The sequence below is a fragment of the Fulmarus glacialis genome, unplaced genomic scaffold, assembly GCF_000690835.1.
Source record: "Fulmarus glacialis isolate BGI_N327 unplaced genomic scaffold, ASM69083v1 scaffold2712, whole genome shotgun sequence".
Classification (NCBI taxonomy): Eukaryota; Metazoa; Chordata; class Aves; order Procellariiformes; family Procellariidae; genus Fulmarus; species Fulmarus glacialis.
In genome coordinates, this window is record NW_009196987.1 from 54,046 (window position 1) to 77,844 (window position 23,799).

Sequence of the window (23,799 nt, forward strand, 5' to 3'; positions counted from 1 at the left end):
TTTTTTTAAAATAAATGATAAATAATTTTAAAAAATTACTTTAAAAATAACTATCAATTACAAGGAAAATGCACTTCTGAGTATACAAACATGATTCTTCATTAACTGAAGGCCAAATAAAAAAGAAGTAATGATCTTACTGTGAAAAATGACTGGTTTAAACTACAGCATCTTACTTCTACCCTCCACTGAAAATGTTTGAAAATTCTTTCATTACTATAACCATAATGCTTTTCTGCCTTTTAGAGGAAAAAAATGTCAAAATTTTGAAGTAAGCAGATACTATGTAACATAAGCCATTAAGGTGCCAGAGACAGATTAAATTAACATAATTAACAAAACCAAATGACATCAAAACGGCTGGGGAGCCGCTTGTAAATTGTCATGATACTGTGACAAACTCCTGCATATAGCTCTGCAGTAACCTGTGCACCTAAACTAACTCAGCCCTACTTCTGACCAAAGCTGGGATGCTGCCATTTGTGCTAAAGGCAGCCTGCAGTTCGTGGAGGCATTGACTCCTGTAAGAGGACTGGCTGAAGAAATAGTCTGTGCTGAGGTCAAAACTCCTGTATCCCTGGGAAGAGGGAAAGCAAAGGCAGGAGTCTCACACTTCCCAACTCCACCCTGCATCACAACTTCTATCACGTTAGCAAGTCCCCCCAGGGAACAGTCTTGGCCAAGATCAAATCACTCATGGAGCAAAGACCCTCTCTCCATCAAATTCCACCTAATTCCAGAGACAGTGCAAAAAAAGTATCTGCATTTTGAAAGATTGAAATGGTATTGCTCCTCACTTCTTCATAATTACTGGATAGTTTCTTACATCTAAAGAAAATGAAACTGCAGAGTAATTTGGTGTAGTTGATCTCTCCTTTTCCCCAGTAGCTACTAGCCCAAAACTGTATTAAGTGACTTTTTTTATTAGCCACATGGAAAGAGAAAGCATTTATTTTTTACATAAAATATCAAAACCTAATGTATCTGTTCCTTCACAGGCAAGCAACAGACTGAAGTTACTAGAACTGCATGAGTTCCTTGATTAGCAACTTTAGTCACTGCGATAAAATGATCACGTCTCATTTAAGGGCAGAAAATATAACTTGAATATTGAACAGTACTTAGCTAAAAAAAAAATTCCTCAAGTTCAAATATGATTAAATTTCATAAAAACCTAATACCTTGCAGGCAAATAAAAATACAAGCATTGTGCTTTCAAATGTACCTCATAAGAACTTGGAAGTTTTAATTTTAAGCTGAGAAACTTTTTGATAGTTCCCACGGTCACTCGAGTAGAACAGCGGATAAATTTCTTCATTAAACCCTAAAGCAACAGCAACAAAACAGAAAAACCATGTTAGAAATTTTGGAGTACATAAGCAATCTTTAGTGCAAGAACAGCTGTAATTGATACTTTTTTCAACCAGTAACCAATTTTGCTGCACTGTCTTCTAATTCATAATGGCACCATAGGTTCATTTTTGTTCACTTTTTTCCAAAATTTACAAGATGACAAACAAGTTCATTTAACCCATCTCTGGTTCCAAAGAAATTTCCAAAAGATACAGAAGGGAGGAAAGAAAAAAAAAACCAAACCACCAAAACCACCAAAAGCCCCAGAAGAACTTAAATAATCTAAGTGTGTTAGTAACATTGGAGGTCAAACAGATGTTGAATTTCTTAGAATTTCTTCAGTCCTTGAGAGAAAAAGGAAGTAAAAACATCCTCAAATAATCTAGCTAAAATACAGGAAGCTACAAACCTGAGACGTGATCTATTATCACAGATTCTGTGATCCAGAACCTAATAGTTTTGATTCAACAGGAAAGCTGGAAACCTGAGACTCCTACATGGTGATGGAGATACAGATTTCTTACTGTATATAGCACAAACAGACAGTGATAACACATACATATGTTTTCTTGCTGAATCAAAACTTTCTTCCTGTGTAAGAACTTCCAAAATTATACACATAACATAGTACAAAGAAATATAAGTAGTGTTTTAATAGACAAATTTTTAATATTTTTAATTCTTGTCTTTGCAATTTAATAAAACATTATTAAAATCTAAGAGCATTTCTAAACACTTTCTTTTAGCCTCGATACCATTAGGTAATCTTCCCTTTATAAACAGAACCCAAATATCCCTAATTCTTAAAATAGCAGTTAGCAGGTATTACTCTACACATTTTACAGATGGAAGTGACCTGCCCAAGGCCACAGACGACACATCAGTGTCAGATCAGGTTTACAGTTCAGAAGATCTGAGTCCCAGTCATTCAGTGCACAACATACCTGAAAAGCAGCTTCACGCTGGCATAGTAAGACAGCAATCCTGAAAGTGTGAGGCAGCTCACCTACAGCTAGCATTTTAAGTACCTCTGTGGTATGCTGTAATTGGTTGTGTAATGCAGTTATATACCATCAATGGCTGTATAATCCATTAAAAAAAAAAAAAATCCAGTCACAGATGAATTTCTGTATTGAATTGTATTTTTTTACAAAATTCCAAGATGCACTGAAATGTTTCAAACAAAAGGACTAAATAAGCGTGGAAGTGGAGACAAGTCACCACGTTAAAGTTTATTGTTAATGGTTATAAAATTATTTGGTTCCTGTAAGATGCTATTCTGCCAACAATAACAACAGCACAGATTATCTTTACTACTCACTTTGACTACATTATCTCCTGACTGCCCATTGTTGCGTAAACAGTCGAGGCAAATAGCAATCTGTGGGTCACTCCTGTGATAGTCTTTATCTTCTTCATTTTCATCACACTCCTCATCTACTTTGGGTTTATCAGCTTTTGGGCTTTCATCTGTAAAATATGAAGATCATATTATTGAAGTGTAAAATAATTAAAAGTCACAGTAGCAACACACACATATTTAAAGCAATACTTCATTTTCAAGAGCATATTTTTTCATAGAATCATAGAATCGTTAAGGATGGAAAAGACCTCTAAGATCATCAAGTCCAACCATCAACCCAACACCACCATGCCCACTAAACCATGTCCCTAAGCGCCTCATCTACACGTCTTCTAAACACTTCCAGGGATGGTGACTCCACCACTTCCCTGGGCAGCCTGTTCCAAGGCCTGACCACTCTTTCAGTGAAGAAGTTTTTCCTAACGTCCAATCTAAACCTCCCTTGGTGCAACTTGAGGCCATTTCCTCTTGTCCTATCGCTTGTTACTTGGCAGAAGAGACCAACCCCCACCTCGCTACAACCTCCTTCCAGGTAGCTGTAGAGCACGATGAGGTCCCCCCTCAGCCTCCTCTTCTCCAGGCTAAACAACCCCAGTTCCCTCAGCTGCTCCTCATAAGACTTCTTCCCTAGACCCTTCACCAGCTTCGTTGCCCTTCTCTGGACACACTCCAGCATCTCAATGTCCTTCCTGTAGTGAGGGGCCGAAAACTGAACACAGTATTCAATTAATTTCTTCAAATTAACTTTATACAATTTTAAATCAGTACATTCTTAAATTGATCGATTTACAAATCTCTGAAAACAAAGTGTTGCTATTGAAATTTTAATGTAATATGCAAACAACAGATTTCTATGTGACAGAAAATAATTAGGCGGATGGACCACTAATGGTTATGGCTGTCTACTTCTGTTTGTGTCCAGCAATTAAAACCCTGCTACTGTGCATGCATCAAGATCACTCAACCACGTAAACCTACTCTATGATGTGGCAGTTCGCTGCCAAAAAATATTGCTTTTAAATAAAGAGTGGAATAACTAATCGCAACACTTGTATATCAAAGTAACACAGGTAATCAATTAACTGATGCCGCAATAACCCAGTGGAGACAAGTTCCTGAAATGTTATCATGAAGGCAAGTAAGGCAAGATAAAACTTAACTTTCATCCGCTTTTGACCTGGTCTAAGTAACGTCATTGTAAAAACTCCAGGTGTCTCTCTCCAGAAGGATTTTATAACTAAATAGTCATGTACTTACTTATTCCCCTTTACAAAAAAAAAAAAGTAAGAAAAGAGGAATGGTCCCCATATTTTTTGGCAGAGCACATATAGCCTATATAATCACATATACCATGTTCTCCTTCTTCACTGATGCATGTTTTATTGGTTCCTGGTTTAAAAATCTAACTCTCTGGAAAAGGTACCATCTCCTACAGTTTTCAAAGGTTTAGCATAGTTGAACACTCGAATGCTAAGACTAGCAAGTATATCTAGATAAGGCCGCAATGTATGTAAATAATAACCATACAATGAACCATAAAATGGAGTAATTTTTACAGATTTGGAATACAGTATACCATAACCCTATTATATACATTTGGGTTTTTCTGTATCCCCAACTTATTTATTTTGATTTAATACAAAGGCTGCTCTCTGTTGGAATAAAACATTATCACAAGTAACTTGGATAAGCTACTTTTGCACTTCTGAAAAACTTTCAGATCAAATTCTGTTTTGCTACACTTACCACAAACTTTTAAAGTCATTTAGAAGAGTTAAGATGAGAAGATAGAATGAAAACTTTAACAAATATCAAGCCATGCCCAAGTTTCTAGACACAGTAATTAGTTCACTTCGTTTAGTTTACATATTCAAGATGAGTTTTAAGCTACATTCATTACTTTTCTTTCATACTGTTTTGAAGTATTTTATAATTAGAAAAGATTTGTCCACAAGTCCCTACTAGCTATTGACATGTTTAGTTGAATGCATATCATACATATGTTTTGTTCCTATCATCTTGCTATGAACAGAATTTACAGTATCAAACTACAGATTATTTTTTTTCTTTTTGTGAAAGTCCAGGAAGCAAACTCTTTTAATCAAGCAGGTATGGTCTACCTCTCACAAGCATTTGTCTGAGGAGTTTGCCTATGATTCACAGATTCTTCGGCAATGCAAGCACATACACAACTGTCAACAGTCATCACTGCTGAGTAACGTAGGAAGATTTAATTATGCAGTTTGAGAAGTCTTGAAAGGCAAACCAACTACAAAACTAGGGAAATTAGCAAATTTCTAATCATAAAATCATTGCAGAAACAGGTACACACACAAAATACGTTGCATCTTTCAAGATATTCTGATAGAAATTCAAATGCTCCTCGGTGTAAATGGCACCAGACTATTTACTAAAAAATCCTTGTAGATATTAGAATTAATGATGTTTGTACAGGCAGCCTCCAGAAATCAATGTGATGGTCCATTAGAGGCATGATATTAAAGTTCAATATGATACAAGTTAAAAAAAAAAAAAAAGAAAAAGAAAAAGAAAAAAAGAAATCTTAATCTCACGAAAATGGGCCCGGCATTCTCCATGCCAAAAGCATCAAGTCAAGAACAGAAGACAGGAAAAACAAACCAACTCTCACCCACCTCCATGCCTCTTTCCTTAAGGCGTAATTTGATGTCTCTTTTTTTTTCCTCATCTTTCTTGCAAACCTTGGAAATTGTCCACTTCCTGTGCTTTTCTCAGATATTCAGTGTAAAACTGATCGCTAGAGAGTGAGTCAATGTAAAGCTGTTTGCCCTCTTCCTTCTCCAGTTCAGACTGGAAAGGACCAAGCAAGATTTTTGCTCCTTACCACAGTATGTTTCCTATCATCATCCATCAATTCTCTCTAGTAACCACTCCCCTAGTGGAGTCACCAATGCCTGAGAAATGCTTTGTTGTTTGGTTTTTTTTTGTCTTCTGATATCTGAAAATTTCAAGTCCTGGGATTTTTTTACAGATCTTAGATGCTAAGGTTGAGAACTGTGTTGTGACTTGTGGTAAATACATAACTGATGGACTCTTCTAAACTAGACTATGTGATTGCAGGGGATGGTATTGACAACTGAAACAGTCCTTTCTTACTGAAATTATTCTCACCAAATAATTTATTCTCACACAAGATTCTAAATGCTTGTTTATGGCAGAAAATAGTTTAAATGCTCATAATTTGTCTCAATGAGTTATCACAACTTTCAAATGGTTTGTAGAGTCAAATTTCCTTAGGCCAAGGACACAGTCACTAACAGAGCTGGATACGTCTGTAGCTACTTAAAAGCGTATTTTGAGAGTTAGAGCCTTACGCTGATTCATAAAACAATCCAATCACTCATTACACTTCGTAATCGATCTCCATTAGGTTTACCATTAAATTATGGGAGGAAGGTAAGAACCAGAAGAATAAATTGGTTAAAAGTAAGTCACATGCTACAAATTTGCAAATTACATGTTATTTTTTTCTACCTATGTATATAGCAGAAAATCGTTTTCTGAACAGCCAACAAATGTCTATATTTCTTAAAAAATTTTTCTAAGTATTTTAAAAACTGAATAGGTATACACTACAAAGTATGTTGTAGTAGACTAATACAATTTCATCTAAACTGGCCCGCAGTTCTTCATTTAATTATATAACAGAGAAAAGAACCTTGTCCTTTATAATGGATGCCAAATGCAAATCAACAAAACTAGTGAGAAAGAAAGTGAAATGTTATGAAGTTGAAAAGAAGATATAATAAACAATTGAGTGCAGAAGAGTATTGCAAGACGTTTACTTGATAGTAATCCTTTACTAAAAATAGCTATTTCTTTAACTTGGCAGAGCCTTTCAAAAATTCTTAAAAATGCCCAAATCAAATAGGCTATGGTATCAAAACCCTGAAGTCAAATTAAAGGGGCATAAAAACAGTGGGATGTAGTCCTCACTTAGCACCTCAATACTGAGCGCTCAAAGTTCATGGGTCAACTACAAAAAAAAAAAAAAAAAAAAAAAAAAAGAAAGAAAAAAAAAAGAAAAAGCATTTTGGAATCTATATAAAACAATTGTTTAGCATGTGTGGAAAAATGTTTTACTACTTGTCATAACTAATTCTTGACAACCTCCTACTTAACAGCTGGTCAAATTCAGCAACAGAAAATAATCTGTAAAAAACTCAAGTAGTTCTGCATCTTGCTGTATCAAGAAAATTAAGAATTCAAGTGGAAAATCGCATGAGTGTTGAAAGTGAGAGCTTAGGGAAATGCAAATAAAAATAATGGTAAACCAGCTAGTGATTGTAAAACAACTGGTTAATAGGTAAGTAGCAGTACATGAAGGCCCAGATTACATTTACATAGATTTGTTACGAGTTTCTAGACTACCTTCAAATTCTGTAAAAACAATGTATGTGCCTCAGCGTTTGAAGAAACAAAGCTTAATGAACAATGTTACTTAACATACAGATGAGAGACGAAAAAAAAAAAAAAAATCACCTTGTCCATTTTCTTGAGGTTTGTTTTTCTTCCAAAACTCGATCTCTCGCTGCAGTTCCTCTAGTTAACATCAAAGAACAGTAATGTGAATTTTTAAATCTATACTACAGGTGTATCATTAGAAATAGCCATATTCCCTCCATCAACCCAAACAGGTACCCAAAACCGAATGAGAAACTTACGTTCTCGAAGTCCAGGCACCAGCTTAAATATAATTTCCTCTAAGGTGTTATCCAGCCTTTCAAAGGGAAAAAATACATTTCACATTAAGTAGAAACTAGCATTTTAAATATTTTTAGCCTTTAAATAACAAAAACTTTTGAATAATAAAATGAATTGCATATTTCTGGTAAATAATACATCCTGCAAAAACCAATCGATTTTAGCTTGAGAGACAACATGCATTAAAGCTTATCTCAACCACCTCTTGAATGGATTTCTTTTAGAAATAACCAAGGAATTTATTTTTTACTGTATAAAGACAAAAATGAAGCAAAAAAGAAAAAACATTATACTCTAAAATTGTCATTGTTTTAATTTGTGTTACATGCAAACGATTGGGTTACTAAAAGGAATAAACTGGAAAAGTAGTATCCAATTTTAAGGTCCAGGTCATGAGTAGTAAGCATGAAAATCACAAACTCCATTATCATATTAAGTGTTCAAATGCTTTGGTAATAAAACTGTTATGAAAAACTGAACAGACTATTCCCTACTCATTCCAACACAGACAAACCAGTCTTGGCAGGATAAAGAAGACCACAGAGCATCCATGCTGCTCTGGCTAGACAGTTCTCAGTACCCAACATAATTCATTTAATCTGCCATGAGTTTGTCTACCAGACGACAGTACGCAGCACAGGCATGTCCTCTGATATCCTGCTATTAGTGCCACAAATAGCTATTACAGTCCCTTCCAGAGGACACAGTGCATTTACCTTTGTTGCTGAAGCTAGAATATTTTTCTTCCCTTTCCTCTGAATTTTACCTACTCCCCTATCCATTTAATTTATCATCCGCTTTTTAGTTCCACCTCCTCCCCCTGCCTCACTTATGCTTCGGTTTCCTCTGTCTCTCATTCTGTTTCCTTTTCCTTTCTCTTCTCTGCCCTCTACATCTTCTCTTGTGAACAGTAACTCCCACGGTCCACAGCCTAAACAAAAACCCGTGACAAAACAAAGTACTAAGTAATACGGCCAGAGAAATTAAGTACCTTGAGATTCAGTCACAAGCTACAATCACAATAATTGCCTTTAGTATATTTTTAATTGCTTTAATTTTTCATCTCAATAATGATATATATCTTTATATACACATATATATTTGCATAAATACATACATGTAGTGTACATGTTATTAATAATACACTATAGGCCTGTTACAAAACATATGACTGTTCTCTATCTTTTGTACTCTAGCAGCGGCAAAGTAGGAAGAAGACTGAATGATTTTATTGTTCAGGAGTGCCTAAAAGCCATTTTAATAGATAACAGTTATTGTCTTATAATAAATACATGGGCATTCCAGGTTCTCTTCTTTACAGAAATTGTATTTGTATTGAAAGTTTACAATTAGACCTATTACCCAATCATCTTGTTCTGAGACTAGTTCCCTGTGTTACCTGTCAGCTCATGGAGACAGTCATACCATAAGAATACTCACGTTTAAGCTACAACCACAATCCATTTTTTAACTGCTGCCTCTTACAAGGACCAAAAAAAAAAAAATCTTCAGCAAGTGAAACAGACCTCCCCTAAAACAAAGGAGCATCTTATCTCACAGATAAGAAGGAAACCAAATCATGGGATGTCTGAGCACTTAGCTTCTGACAGATGACAATATAGGTCTACCTTTCCAAATCTCTTCTAGCCTCTCCTCTCAATATCTAATGCAACTAGATGGTACTGCTTTCTATGAAGTTCCCACAGCAGAGCACTTGGAGCTTGGGAACCTGTCTTGGAAATGGAATTCATTTCACGTTGTAAGAAAGCTCAAATCTTCATAACTTACCCATGAAGAGAAAAGAAATAAGGACTTCAAAAGAGAACATCACTACCTTAATTGAAAATCCCACAAACCATTCCTCAGGATGGTATAATACATGCTGTTTTTTCTACATTTATTTTTGAAAATTCCCACTTAGCACTTCCTAATTTGTCTTCAATGGCCTAAACCAAAAGTCACTGGTAATGCTAACATAGCAAAAAACCCAGTATACTTAGCAAATTCATGATGCTAGCAGCAAGAACTGGCTTCATACTCTAGTCAATGACTTTATTTTCTTTCAAAAACTAAACAAAAAGAGCTATTTCGTCCTTATGAAGCATAAATACTAATCAATACTTTAAGAAATGCAGAAAAAATAACACTTATCTGATCTTTAAGTACAGGGAAACCAAACTTAAACTCTAGGGAGAAAAATAGGAAATTATAAAAAGATTCTCAATTTCAGATGCATCTAATCTTTCCTGTTATCCACGCCTATGAGCACTCTAACAAAGATTTGTATTTCTGTGACTCACATCAAACCCATTCCAAAATGAAACTACTTGACGTATCTCCAAAGTTGGTCTCAGTCATTTAATATGATACTTCCTGTTAACGCTGAAACAAGAACATTAATACTTCAGACACACCTCTTTCCACTCCCCATCTTCCAACCCCCAAACCAGAACGTACAGAAAGAAGAACCAAGCATTTATGTTAGCTTCGTATAGTTTCTTTTTTCACCTCTTCTATAATATTGAATGACTTATAAGATCAAAGCTACTCTCTGATAATTGCTAATTATCTGAAGTGAAGCAAATGAAGACCATCACTCAGGAAAACTTGCATCCAAAGCAGCACACTACCAAGAAAAAAAGCAGCCTGTCTTCATGGTATAACCAACCCAGACCCTACTGAATACTGATGATGCACAATTCTGCTAAATCAGGAAAGGGAATTCTAGAATTTAACACACTTCCTAGATTTTCATTTTAGAGCTCAGTGTTGAATTTCAGACTTAGGCTTATAGTTTCAACAGACCCTAAGTGCTGCCAACTAAAAGACACATCTAAAAAACTCACATAGTTATGAAGTTACTCAGAATTGAGTTTATAAAGTAGTTTATAAAGTTTATCTCAAAGATCTCAGTTAAAAATACTATCTAGAGTGTTCAATGCCATTTCTCAGAAAATGACTGCATTCTTGAGCAATGATTGGGCTGGTCTCTACAGTCAGAGTGTAAGACATGTATTAAGTTATGCAGGCAACATCCAAAAAAGATAATTCCATTACACTGCTCATGTGCTGTTCTGATTATTAGTTTAGCAAATTTTTAAAACTGTTTCATAAAATACAACCAGCAAACTACTAGCTATATGCAGTTTGTTGGCAAATAAACCCAATAACTCTAAAAGGAGTTTCAGGAAATAATTGCAGAGAAAATAGCTCTTCCCACATTTCTGGCTTGTGGTCTCAACTCTTCTCACCCTTCTATCATTTCCTGCATATTATTATTTTACTAAACATCTACCAGACGTTTTAGAAAATGCATTTTTCAGCTCCTATGAAATGGTCCTGTCAGAATTAAAAAAAAAAATTTCTAAAATGCTTTTGTTTTCAGCTTATTAGTAGCCTTAGGCACTCTGTATAGCATCTTCTGTTACAGCTGACACAGCACCTCAGACACTGACAGGAGATGAGAAAAATACTTATGGTAAACATCTACATAAACCCTTTTAGCCCTACCCTTCCAAAAAACATTCAGATGATAAAGACTTAGGCTAATAACACTCTTTAGAATTGCTGAATTTAATCTCTCTGACCTGTCCTCTTGGTATATAACTGAGGCATGGGAATTGCTCTGCACAGCCACATCAGACAAAAATCAAAGCAAAATATGTGAAATCGTAGCAAACACAATGACATTAGGAAATAATAATACCAACCCTAGTAAATTCCAGATGTAAATATTTATTTTAACATTGATGTAAGAATATTTCTTCCTAAGTTCACAACAGTATTACAAACTAATAATACTGGGGGTGGAAGGAGTGTTGGGAGTGAGGGCAGGGAGTGGCTTCATCATTTTAGGAAAACATGAAGTTCTTCCACTTATGATGACATTTCTTGATCTCTCTGTACTGTACTTGTAGGACAGCTATCACCTTTGTTTCAACTTAACATCACTAAAGGAGAATCTAGAATTTCAAGAAAAATAATTGTTTAAACAAAGATGTGTTACTGTGATATGAAAAATGCAAACTCTCAAGAAAGGGCACTTTCAGTGTCAAAACTTTCTTTCATGCGTGTCTTTTCATCAATCTGACAGCAGATTTCAATTCAGATTGGTAAATCCTTGCTCTAGAAAACATTCAGTTATTTGCGTGATTCATTTTCTATGTTGCTCTAAGAAGAAAAAAAGTTGCATGCAGTTTGGAATTTGCCCTAAATCATTTGGAAAAACGAAACTCTAGACTTTAATTTCATGTGAAGAATAAAAGGTATCTGGTTAATTTATTTGTTTAATAGCGGTATTAAAATGTTTATTTTAATTTGTACAATATACCCAGCCTTTCTGTGTCTTTCCCTTATCTTTCCTCCTTTCATTAAACCTGAAAAAACTCAATTTACAATTTATTGGGAGATAAAAAATTGACAGAATCTATGGCCAAGAACAGTTGATATATATATTTTACAAATAAGCAAAAAAATTAATTCTTTTTCAGGATAAAAATATTAAGATTTTATTTTTTATTTTTTGTTGTACCATTTCAGCAAACATTGTGCAATGTCATCTTACCTTAACATTTCTAGTGGATTGGTCTCATGCACTTGGTTGCCACACCTGGGACAGTCATTGCTGTCTTCAAAGTGTTGAACAATACAAGTCTTACAAACTGAGGGACAAAAAAAATGAAAAAAAAAAAGTTTAAAAAAACCTTAGACTAAGATCTAAATAATATTGCTTGAACATGACCTAATGATACCAGCTAACTACTTCATGCACCAAAGATAAGAGTATGATTTTAAGCAAATAATTACAATGTACCTTATCCACTTCTTGTTCCTCAAAGCCATAGCTAGTTCTGCTCTGCCAAGACACTGAGTTCAGCAGCACTAAGATCAGCAGAACAGGTTAGACAACTGCTGCTCTAAAGTATGCAGTATTTTTACTACTTACAATTCTCCCAGCATCATAAAATGCAAAACCCATACCATGTAGCACACGTAAAGAACAGGTTCTGAGAAAGTGCATGCTGGGGAGCTCTAGCCCAGCAGAGTCAATCATCACTTCAGATGATTTGAAAATTACTTATGCACATTATTTTCTTTCCAACAGTGTTGCTGGCATCTGAAAATACTGTTGTAAATACTTCTTGTAGGAGAAAAGTTCACAGAAATTGTACACAGGTTCAAAGTGGCTATGTTTCCCTTTTGACATAGTGCCTTCAAAAGCAATGACAGAACATATAGTAAACATTTAATACTTGAATCTTATATTGAAAAAATCAGGATCATGACCATGGCAAGTATAAACAAACCCAAAACAACAACAATGTGAATTTAAAATCCAATAAACTGAAATTAAACTAAACAAGGTGCTACACTACTGTTGCTTCCAAATGATTAATTGCAGACTGTAGATTTTACTGCCATTAATAAGAAAATGGAAGCCAAGCTGATGAGAACAAATATGCATGCTATTATTATTGCCTTACAACATTCTGGATGGAGATAAACTCTATCCTCTGTTTATTATTACTTCACCTAAACTGAAATGAGAACTGCAAATTCATCAGCAAATGGACTGAAAAAATAAATGGACTGCTGCAATTGCAATATGCTTTCTGCTGAAACACTGTAATTTCTTTCATCAATTACCTAAAGAACTAAGAGTACCTCTAAAACAAGCTGGTAAATCCTAATTACATGACAATCTTTAAGGAATCTTGAAATTCCTTTAACAAATGTCACCTAACAAGCGAAGCCTGCATTTATCTTTGCCTTAGTATGCTCACCAAGAGTTACGACAAATCAGCTGACACTGATAATGCACACACATTAAACCTCCATGCAGGTGTTTTTTCCAGCTGCTTTAAAACACTAACTTCAGGACATTAACTTCATAGCTTTGGTTGAAATTACAATGAACTTTCCCCTTTAAGTCTGAGGGACAGACTTCAGAGCTCTCTGGCTGGCTCTTGGCGCTCTCCCCAAGCTAAATGGCTCTAGCAGTGCTGGATGCAGGGCAGATTTCCGACGATCTGGTAAAATGAGCTCAGGAAGCCCACGAGTCCTGCCAAACAAGCCCAGTAAGCGGGGCGCAGTGCTGTCCTCTGCAAGTGGGGACTCCAAAACAGCCGAGAACACTGATGCTATGAGAGCACCGTTCAGCCCTCAGGATACGAGTTAATTTTTTCTTAACCTCAAGTTGCGAGGTATTTAGCGCTGGCATACAGATGCAAGAATCTGTAATCACAGAACAGTTCTTATATCACAGATCTTTTATAATTTGTTAAATTACTAGACTTAATTGATTTTTGCACATGCATTCCCTAACACTTCCACAGGGTAAGAAGTCTAGTACAGAGCAGCAAATGTGATGTTCTGTACCTACAACATTTCTGCACTTTTCTATATACTTTTTATAACTAATACTCTTAAAACTAAACATTTTGCTACTACACTTACAGAATACAAAGAATTTCATCACCCACATAGAAGCCCTCACGCCAGCCCAACAGAGCATTTAAGAACCTGCTTAAATTAAAGCACAACTCTGAATAACTTTTAAAAAACATGTAGTTAAGATTTCTATAATCTCTCCTCATTAATATGACTGAGAATCTCCTCTAGAATTGAAAATAACAGAAGTTATCCTCGAAATTGAAAAGACAGGAAGATTCGCAGCTCAAAGTTTTTCTCAAGATGTAGTGTCTGCACGCATGCAACCCAGGGGCAAACATCACAAGGTGGAATTCTTTAGTGATCAGTAGCTCCTCAGCCATCCCAGCTCCTGTAACTATCTGACCTATCTTTCCTTCTGTCACCCACCTGAAACACAAAGAACAGGGAGCAACTGAAGGCATAGTTCAGTTCCTTCACTAATCAAAACCCAGCCACATACACACAATGATATAATAGGGAAGAGGCACAGACAGTAAAATATATACAAAAATCACCTCTCCAAGAACATCAATCACCATTCTCTTTTCTTAAATTAATGCGCTAGCTGGATAAGGGTTAGAGCTTTCTGATTTCAACTAGCTATGCCAAGATTAAATAGATGTGGGATTTTTTATCATTTCTTCACCTATATCTATTATAGATGTTTTTCACTGCATTGTTTGCTTTAGATATCACAATTTTTTTTGCACTTTACCTTAAAATGGTTTAAGTTTTGTAAGATTTTAGAGTAAATAGATAAGAGCATTGCTCACCAAAAGGTGTCATGAATCTGCTCTGCAGTGCTCCCTTTAAACGAATATCCTGATTCTAAGCACAACTTCCAGCACCTTCTAAGGTAACAGGGTGTACACAGGCACACAGCCTGGAGTGGAAGGGGTGTTGTATAGTAACACGTAATAAACAAAAAGCCCTCTCACTTGTAGCTAGACAACAGGGTGCATGCTTGGTCCCCTGAGGTCAGGAAGTGTCACAAGTGGGTCTCAGAGTCACAGATGAAGAAGCAGCATCACTTTCCCAAAGTTACACTTTTTGAACAGGCATTGCCATAAGACATAATGCTCTGTAAAAACATGTACTAAGGAACAAATAGAAACCCTACAGGTGTCCAGACCTGAATTACTTGCAAGCAGCCACCAACACCATTCAAGTGCACAGACAGAATTTGATTAGCTGGCCAAAAAACATGATGTAATATTCTCCAAAAATGTTCATGCTTATCTTCAAACTCCAATTACTGTACCTTCACTTTTTTGATACTACCAGTAGTGCTGAAGATTGTCCAAAAAAATGCCTCCAGCTAAATCACGCGCACGCCATGTCATTTGAATTTAAAAAAAAACCAGCCAATAACACTAATTAATACGAAATTCTAATACAGTATTCATAAGAAAGCTAGGATGAAGTAAGCTTTTCTTTCTGAAATAGGCCATCCAAGTATCATGTCATTCATTTATCTTGCTCGTCTTGAGAAGTGAAAAATGAGCCAATCATAAAAATGTCCTACTCTAAACACGTGACAGGAAAATCAAAACAGAAGACAATGTGGCATAAAACCGTGATGGAGAAGGCTCTTTAATTGATAGTAATACATATTGTAATCACTGCAAAAAAAAAAAAAAATTTCAAACAGAAGACCGTATGCAGACATAGTGGCTAAACTACATTTAAATTTATGTATTTAAGCAACCCAGAGATTTTCAGAAAGAAGATAGTCTAGAAAAGGAAATATTGCCATGAATGGAAGTAGTTAACATTGTTGAAAATCATATCTTCCCCGTTCATTAACGGAGGAGATGTCTTCTTCCTGTTTATAAAAACAAAAACAAAAAACCCAAAACCCAGGACATTTTTGGGGCATGATTCCTCTACATTATTGAAGTAGAGAGCATCAAAGCAATTAAATGCAGAGATACTAGGTCTGTGTGAAGTAAACCGAAGGACTAAATAGGATTAACCTATTAAATCTGATGTCAGATACAGTAAAAGTCTGAAACAAGAATCCTAGAATAAGCACTTCTTGGATGACTTCAATGAGAATGAAAATAACCATATTCTGCCTAAGCTTCTCAAGGAATCTGTGAAATATGCTACTGTCAGTTGAGCTCTTCAACTGCAGCACCTGGTATCTCATAATCCTGGTACCTGTATTGTGCTGAAGGTGGAGATGATACACTACTTCTCTTAGCAGAAAGTGTACAGGTTAGTGGTGGGTGATGACAATACTGATGAGAACTGCAAGGTTAAGAATCATCTGCTATCTCAGAAATCCCATTGCTTGGAGAACCTCAACTTAAAGAGTATGAGGAAAAAAAGTCTGAGAAGCTAGTATGATGATGAAATTGTAAAGTCTAACACAGTTGTGAATAATGGCCGTACGGAAATTCAGCTGAAAGTTGATGAGGTAAGTAACATAAGGGATTGGTTTCCTCTAGCTTTTCTGACTTGACTTCACAGAAACTGAGCTTAGGGATAACTCTTTTTCAATGGACAACTGCAAGTGAGATGGAGTTCCTCTTCTGCTAACTCCTATAATAAAGGAAGGGGTTGGTCTTTAATTTTTTTTTTTAAGTCTCCTGTCCTGTAGAAACAGCAGCATCTCTGTGGAGTCAGTCTTTCTAATGTGACACCAATTTTAAATGAGTGATAAAGAATAAAAAAATTGGAAAAAATGGTATAAATGTAATTGGTACTGGTCAAGATTAATTTTGGAACTGAGAAGCCTAACCCCTAACTTATTCGGGAAATTTTTAGCAATGGAGACTCTAAGAGGATTAGCACAAAAATTCTTCAAAAGGATTACCAGTGGCTTCGTATCAATACCAGAGTGGTTTCTTTTTTGATGTAAGCAATTAGTACTAGCCTCCTTCAGAAAGCATTTCCCTATGTTTTACGAAAGCTATGTCTGAAATTCTTTGAAGAGAATTTAATTCCCTTCACTTGCTCGTGGGATCTCTGCTCCATTCACATCAGAGAAGTTCTCAAAATCTGTGATGAGATGACACTGATCTGACTGCTTTGAAAAGGACTCATTGATTTGTCTTGTAAAGGTATTTTAAACTTGGCTTTGCTAAGCTTTTTGTTTGTTTTCCAAACTAAAGACAAATAGGACCTATCTGAGTTATGGCTTTCGTTTACAGCTAGAAGAAATTTGAAATTATTACTGTTCAGAAGAACTCTATGTCACAGGATAGATAATTAACACACTTACTTAAAGTTAGATGATTGACTCCCCAAAACCTCCCAAATACGAAACACTGCTAAACACAAAGCCTGCTAAAATCCACAATAATGTAACTTGAAGAAATATTTATAATATAAACCAATCTATGGAAAGGAACTGAATTCCTCAGTCTGAATACATTTATGTGCTCTCTTTATACCTTTTTTTGAGAGAAGATGGCACCCTTGGAAGACATGCTCGGCCCAAGAAAGGGACTAATGATTAATGAAGAGCTTAATCTCCAGTGTAAGAGAGGTCTTTGAGTAGAATATATACAGACAAAATATCATAAAGAACCAAGAATCTTAAGCCAGTCCTATATGGATGTATTCCCTACCTCAACAGACATACAGGTCTGGATCAAGCCTTTGTGCAGCCAGCTCAAATCACGAGGTCATCTTATACCATGAAAAACCCCCTGAAATTGTAAATCAATACTGTAGTAATCTAGAACAACTTTTGCTTTTTCTCATGTAAAGCTATAGTGCTATGAGGATTTGCCTGTCAAAACTAAATGTGATTTACCGATGACAATGTAAAAGTAAAAAATACACATAAATTCCAGCACTTAAGAATAATGAACTGATACATGATACTCCTAGTAGGAGTAGGATCATCAACCAGTATTTTCAGATATGATAGGTATAATCATCTTCTGTTATTCTCAATATAAAACACTGAATATTTTTCAAAGCCTATCACTTTGAAGTTTCAGAGAACGGGGTGAAGTCTAAGTATTGGGTGAAAAGGGTAGGGGAAAAAGGGAATCTTTAAACATGATTAAATTACAGATATATTTAATTCAGCACCTTAGGGGAAAAAACCCCAAACAAAACCAAAAAACACCAAATCAAAAACCTTTAACGCTTCCGGTACAGATTAACAAAATGACATGGTTTCACTTGCTTTACTGTAGGTCACCGTGTGGCAGCAAACTGACAAAAGAAAACAGCTTAGCCAAAATGTACACAGTTTGCAGAATTTTGAGGTATGTGCTACACATGCCAGTGAAATGAGGACCTGAATTTCATGGTTGTACTATGCCACTTCAGATGAGCCACAATAAAAGTTAAACTCACATAAGATGATTTACTACAGCTGATAAAAGTACTTGTGTGACATATGCTAATTGGCTGGCAACCATAACATACTACACAATGCTACATTTTCCAATACTGAGATATCTGGTTCACACGTTCTTTCAGATCTTTGTAATCAGCTGAAAAATACAGATACAAGTGTCAGGACCGTGCTGTATGTCATCTTATGCAAACAAACAAAGTACCTATCTTATGCATATCTACACACATATTGTTCAATGAGAAGACTCTTCCCAGGTTTTTTTTTAAATGCTGATTAACAAGGTACCTAAATAAAACTTCATATTGCATTTTTTAAACAAAATATTCTATAAGAGAAAGCTTAATTAGTTAATTGTGGGACAAATTCTTTGTCAGAACTCATTCTTTGAATTCTTCCCAGGATCTCCTCTCTCAAGTTAATCACTCTTTGATCCAGTCAGCAAAGGAGAGGCACGGGATACTCACAGCTAGTGGAACATCAAACCCATCTCAGTAATGGCATAGAGATGTAACAAGTCATTTGGTATGTTTAATGAAGTATTTCACTAGCTACCTTAAACCTGGGAAAATGCATCTGCATAAAAACAGGACAGAAAACTTTAATACACTTAACCACCTTCTCAGAAACTATACAGGTGAGACTACTCCACTGTTAATTACAATTACCAGACACAGTCAGGCTGGATTCCCTTCTGTTAAAAGGGAGAGATAATATAGTACGTGGTCATCAAGAAAGACTTTTTGAGTTGAAGTCTTCTATTTCAAAATAAGACAGATCTGCTAACCTCTAAGACCTGCTACATGCCATTGACTGAAGCTTCTGCAGGAGAAGGAGTATGAAAGCAGCTCAGCTTGCTTGCCTAAGGGTGGGATATTTTGCTGCAGTAAAGTTCTTTTGGGATCTCCTGGTGAGAGCGTAAGTTTTTAGAAAAATCTGAAAAACACTCTGGTTGCAAGATTATTGGTCTGATACTGAAAATTACATCTCTGGTCATCCTCCTGCATGGAAGGACACTTCTGAAAGTTCCTAGACTGCATTGGTTGACAATTTCTTAAGGCAAATACTACGGAGACCGACTAGGAGTAATGCACCACTTGATCTGCTGTTCATAAACAGGGAAAAACTGGTGATGAATACAGCTGCAGATGGCAGCTGCCTTGCAGGATGACTGCAAGGATGACTGAGTTCAGGATCTTGAGGAAGGATACAAAGTTAAACAGCAGAGTTAGGATTGTGAACTTCAGGAGATGGGACTTAAGCTTGTTTAAGCAACTGCTAGCCAGATTTCCCAAGGAGGCTATCATTAGAAAGAAAGGTACTTAGAAGAAAAGGTTTTTTTAAAGAAAATTTATTTAGACCTCAAGAGCTAACCAGCCCATTGTACAGAGAATTTTGTCAGAAGAACTGCTTAGTGCACAAGAACCGCTTGGTGCACAAGCTTACTAATTAATATGCAAAACCAGAGCATATTAGAAGTGGAAACAAGAATGGGAAACAAAAGGATATAAAATCATTGCTCTGGCACTTAGGGACAAAATTAGGAAGGCCAAAGCCCAGCCATAGCTAAAACTGATGAGGGACATAAGGGGATTCTGCAAGTAGGCTAGTAGCTGAAGGAAATTGAGATAAAATGTGGGTCTGTTAACGAATAAGGGAAACAACTTAGGAATATATTATATAGAAAGGCTTGAAGTCTTCCATATTTTTTTTGCCTTGGTCTTCACAGGCAGAGCCTGATCCCAGATCTCCACGCATACCAGCACGATTTGGGAAGGAGAGGAATGTCCAGCAGCCAGGGAGCAGCAGGTTAGGGCCTACTGAGAAAAGCTGGATGTATTCAAATCTATAGGCCAGGTAGGATTCACTACGCTGAAAGCTCATCACCATAATCATGGTGATTATGGGAGGTGCCTGATGACTGGAAAAGGGTAGCGTGTTATGCCCACCTTTAAGAAAGATGGGAAGGATGATGCAGGTAACTATAGCTAAACAGTCTCCCCTAGCTCCCTGGAAAGATGGCAGATCATGCCATGTCCCTTGGAATCAATTCCCAACTACGTGATGGACAAAAACATAATCAGAATAGGGAATATTGATTTACCAAAAGCAAGTCATGGTTGAGGCTAACAGGTGATCTAATAACAGCCTATACCATTTGAATAGCAGCTACAGGAGTGACGGAGCCCAACTCTTCTTGGTAGTGACAAATAATATCACAAGGAGTAATGGTCACAAGTTGTTTGATAGGACATTCAGAAAAACTTCTTCACTAGGTAAAGAGCTTAGCACTGGAAATGGTTATTGAGAGAGGCTGTGGAGACTCCACGCTTGGAAATTCACAACTCAGTTATGCAGAGCCATGGCTTTATCTGGTATAGTGTTGGCAACTAACCTGCCTCATGCATGAAGTTGGCCTAGACAACCTCCAGATGTCCCTTCCAACCAACATTTCTACGATTGTGCAAACGGTCTAATATTTTTTAGGGCACTAAAGAATGTTCCTGAGGAAAGTTTATTTTCCAAGTTTTGTACGCACACACTGTGCTAAACAACAGAATGACTCAGGAGACAGATAATGGGACATACCCTTTATCTCACATGTAGCCTACTTCAACCAGTAGTTCTTAAACATCCTTGTCAACTGTGTAACAGACTAGAAAAAAAGGTCTCAGTCCGTAAGAGAAAACTATTCTGTTGCAAGTAGCAAAAAAGAAACTAAGTACTGAATTTGCAGAATAATTAATTATTTTGCAGTATTATAAGCATTTCCTTCCCAACAGAAATAGGAAAGTTTGCACTGCTGATGCCCAAGTTGCACTTATTCTTCCCACTAAACGGTGCAGTCATCTGTCCAACGTTTCCAAAAACCGTATCAGAAACATCTCTTATTAAAAAGGCACACATTTCTCAGAGCAGAACTTTACTACTTAACATTTTTCAGCAAACACAAATGATGTGAATTAACCGCTAACTGATTTGGTTACTATTGATCACGTCAGTTCCTCTACGACCACTGGAGAACATCTATGTCAATACATGCTTTTCATATTGTCCAGAGTAATACATTGTACTCCCAGTATCTAATGAATTTATGCTACTTCTTAAACTGTTAATATCTGCAGATTGTGATCATTTGTGCAACGCTGTTTTGAATTACAGCAATTAGTAGTACAAGACAAATACAAAAGGACAGTTAAAATCATTGTATTTTGCGGTAACTATTTGGATATGACTGAAGAACCACACCTGCACTTAAAAAAATTAAATGTTTAAATATTTTCTAAAAGCCAAAGGGTAAAATAATTTCTCAGAGTATCTTCCTGAATTCTGCCACATACAGATCACCTTTTCCTCTAGAGACATAAGGCTTCCATATCACCTCTTGAAGTTTTTTGTTTTCCTTTCCATCATTGTAAGCTTTGTATTTTGGCAACTAAACTTTGCTTTAAAAAAACACCACCTTCTTTCTTGCAGTTCTACTTAATGACCCAAACATGTGGCAGCTTTTCTGAGAGGACACCTGTGCAACTATATGGTAGCTCAGTAAAATTCACATGCGCTAATCTGGGGACTAGGCAGTTAACAGAGCTGTCTCAGTGAAGTGCTCACAATCTACAAGTGAACAAAAGAAACAGATGCTGCTGAGAAAAAAACGCTCCTTCTGCCATTATTGTTTTGTAAAGGGAGCGAAAGTAAATAAACAAATAAATTATCTAAACAGAAAGATATCATAATAAAAACAATTTTTTTTGTAAGTCTGAGCTGATTTCTGATGCAACTTTTTTCCCCCTCACCCCAACCTTTTAAAAGTTACTACTGTTCATTAAACTTCAACCATAAAAAAAAAAAACTAATGCTGGAATTTTTTCTGTAAAGGGAAGGATAATTTAATAATAGCTAATATACCTTTCTCTCTCCTGTTTTATTTCAAATTCTTATAAGGACATTTTGCTTGACTTCTCTCCTCCTGAACTTAAAATTCCTTTACTAAGTAACCCAAAAGAGAAGAATAATACCACAAAATACATTATAATCCTCAGCTGATATTAGACATGGAAAAAGTCAGTTCAACATTATTTTTTGCCCAAGAACTAAACTAAAAATATTATTATAACGGTAAACAACATTACCTTTGTGCTTTGAACAACATACAGGAATGATATGTTTTAATTCTCTACGTGCTTGATATACTAGGGACATAACACCATAATGTAAAAGTTAACAGTGAAAACAGTAACAACTGCAAGAGCAACACCGTGCAGAAATTACAGGAAATGCTAAGACAAGGCTTTTAACGGCCATTTATTAAAGGTTTAAAAATGGGAAATCTACCAGAAAACATATAGTTCCCCTTACTCTTCCTTTAGAAGAATTCAAGTTTTATGTGGAAAGATGCGAAATTCTCAAGAAGGTCCAAGCAAACTATCTTCTATTCAGGAATAAATGTAAAAAAAGTCAAGTGTGTAAGTAATTTGTCTTGTGGAAGTAAGATGACCGAGTTTGATAGGACCACTCATATGTTTAATATAATTCATACACACCAATGTTTTAGAAGTATTAGGAACAAAAGACAACCTGAATAATTTTTCCTGAGTCAGTTTCATTCAAAGAGATCTACTCCCTAAATAAATATTTTGCCAACTTTCAAGTCTTTCTTTGCATTGTGCCACAGAACACACGACAGAGAGATGTGACCCAGTACTGACCAAACTGGTGTATCCATCATGCACACTGCCAACAGATACTTTGGCTTAAGTTTCAAAAGCATCGTTATATTATCAAAATACCACACCCGACCTAATGATCTTACTTGACATCAGCTAGGCCACAGTGATACATGTTTGGCGCTACAGCCAGCACAATCACCACTAGCTTGGGGGAAGGAAAAGGGGTATCTTTACTCTGCAAGGTGTTAAGCAGAGTAGACACGCCCTCAAGATGACCCAAATGGCAGACCAGTGTCTAGGAAACCCCACCAGAAACTGCATAGCATTTCATGCAACGCTTCAGAGGTAAACAAAAACCGGTACAGAGATCATATTAAACAGGTAACACTTCAAGGAAGTATCACTTATGAAGGAGGGATATTTTGCAAAGCGCTACTTACAGGTATGGAGGCACTCAGTTACTGTAGTTGGCTTGATGAGATAGCCTTTACAGATATAGCAGGTGATATGAGGATTGAAATCTTTCACCAAGTGCTTCCTCTGAGTAGCCATTCGTGGGGCAGGAAACGCTGGCAGAGTGCTCGGGCCAGAGGAGCAAGTCTGAGAGGCGTCAATGCCCGTGGTTCACAAGAGCTGTGGCGCTGCTCCGTGCAACTGGACTTCTCCAGGCATTTGCTCTTAATTCTGGAGGTCTCACAGGGACATGGCTCGTAACTCCTGCTCCTGTGCCAGGCGAGTCATTTTCCTACCTGTAACACACGTGGAAAGAGAGAGGTGTGTAAGCCTGGCACCACAACACCGGGGACGACGCCCCAGAGGACAAGTGTCGCCATAAACTTGGCAGGGGCACGCGGGTCACTATTTACGCAGCAGCAGCTGTGTGCCCGGCGCTCGGCAGCCCAGCCCCGAGGCAGCGC

General features: G+C 36.5%; 1 protein-coding gene across 2 annotated transcripts in view; it reads right to left on the reverse strand.

Moving 5' to 3' along the window:
* PCGF5 (polycomb group ring finger 5) overlaps positions 1-23,634 on the reverse strand; it is a 29,345-nt gene extending 5,711 nt beyond the window's left edge. Inside the window, exons 1-6 of one of the 2 annotated variants that reach the window (XM_009572359.1) lie at positions 23,323-23,623; positions 12,024-12,120; positions 7,420-7,475; positions 7,238-7,297; positions 2,675-2,823; positions 1,226-1,324 (exon numbers count right to left, since the gene is read on the reverse strand). In XM_009572359.1, coding sequence (XP_009570654.1) covers positions 1,226-1,324; positions 2,675-2,823; positions 7,238-7,297; positions 7,420-7,475; positions 12,024-12,120; positions 23,323-23,434 — 573 coding nt within the window. In that variant the 5' untranslated portion in view covers positions 23,435-23,623. Of the gene's footprint in view, positions 1-1,225; positions 1,325-2,674; positions 2,824-7,237; positions 7,298-7,419; positions 7,476-12,023; positions 12,121-23,322 lie in introns of both variants that reach the window. The other variant, XM_009572360.1, reaches the window with a different exon arrangement.
* Positions 23,635-23,799: the final 165 nt, after the last annotated feature.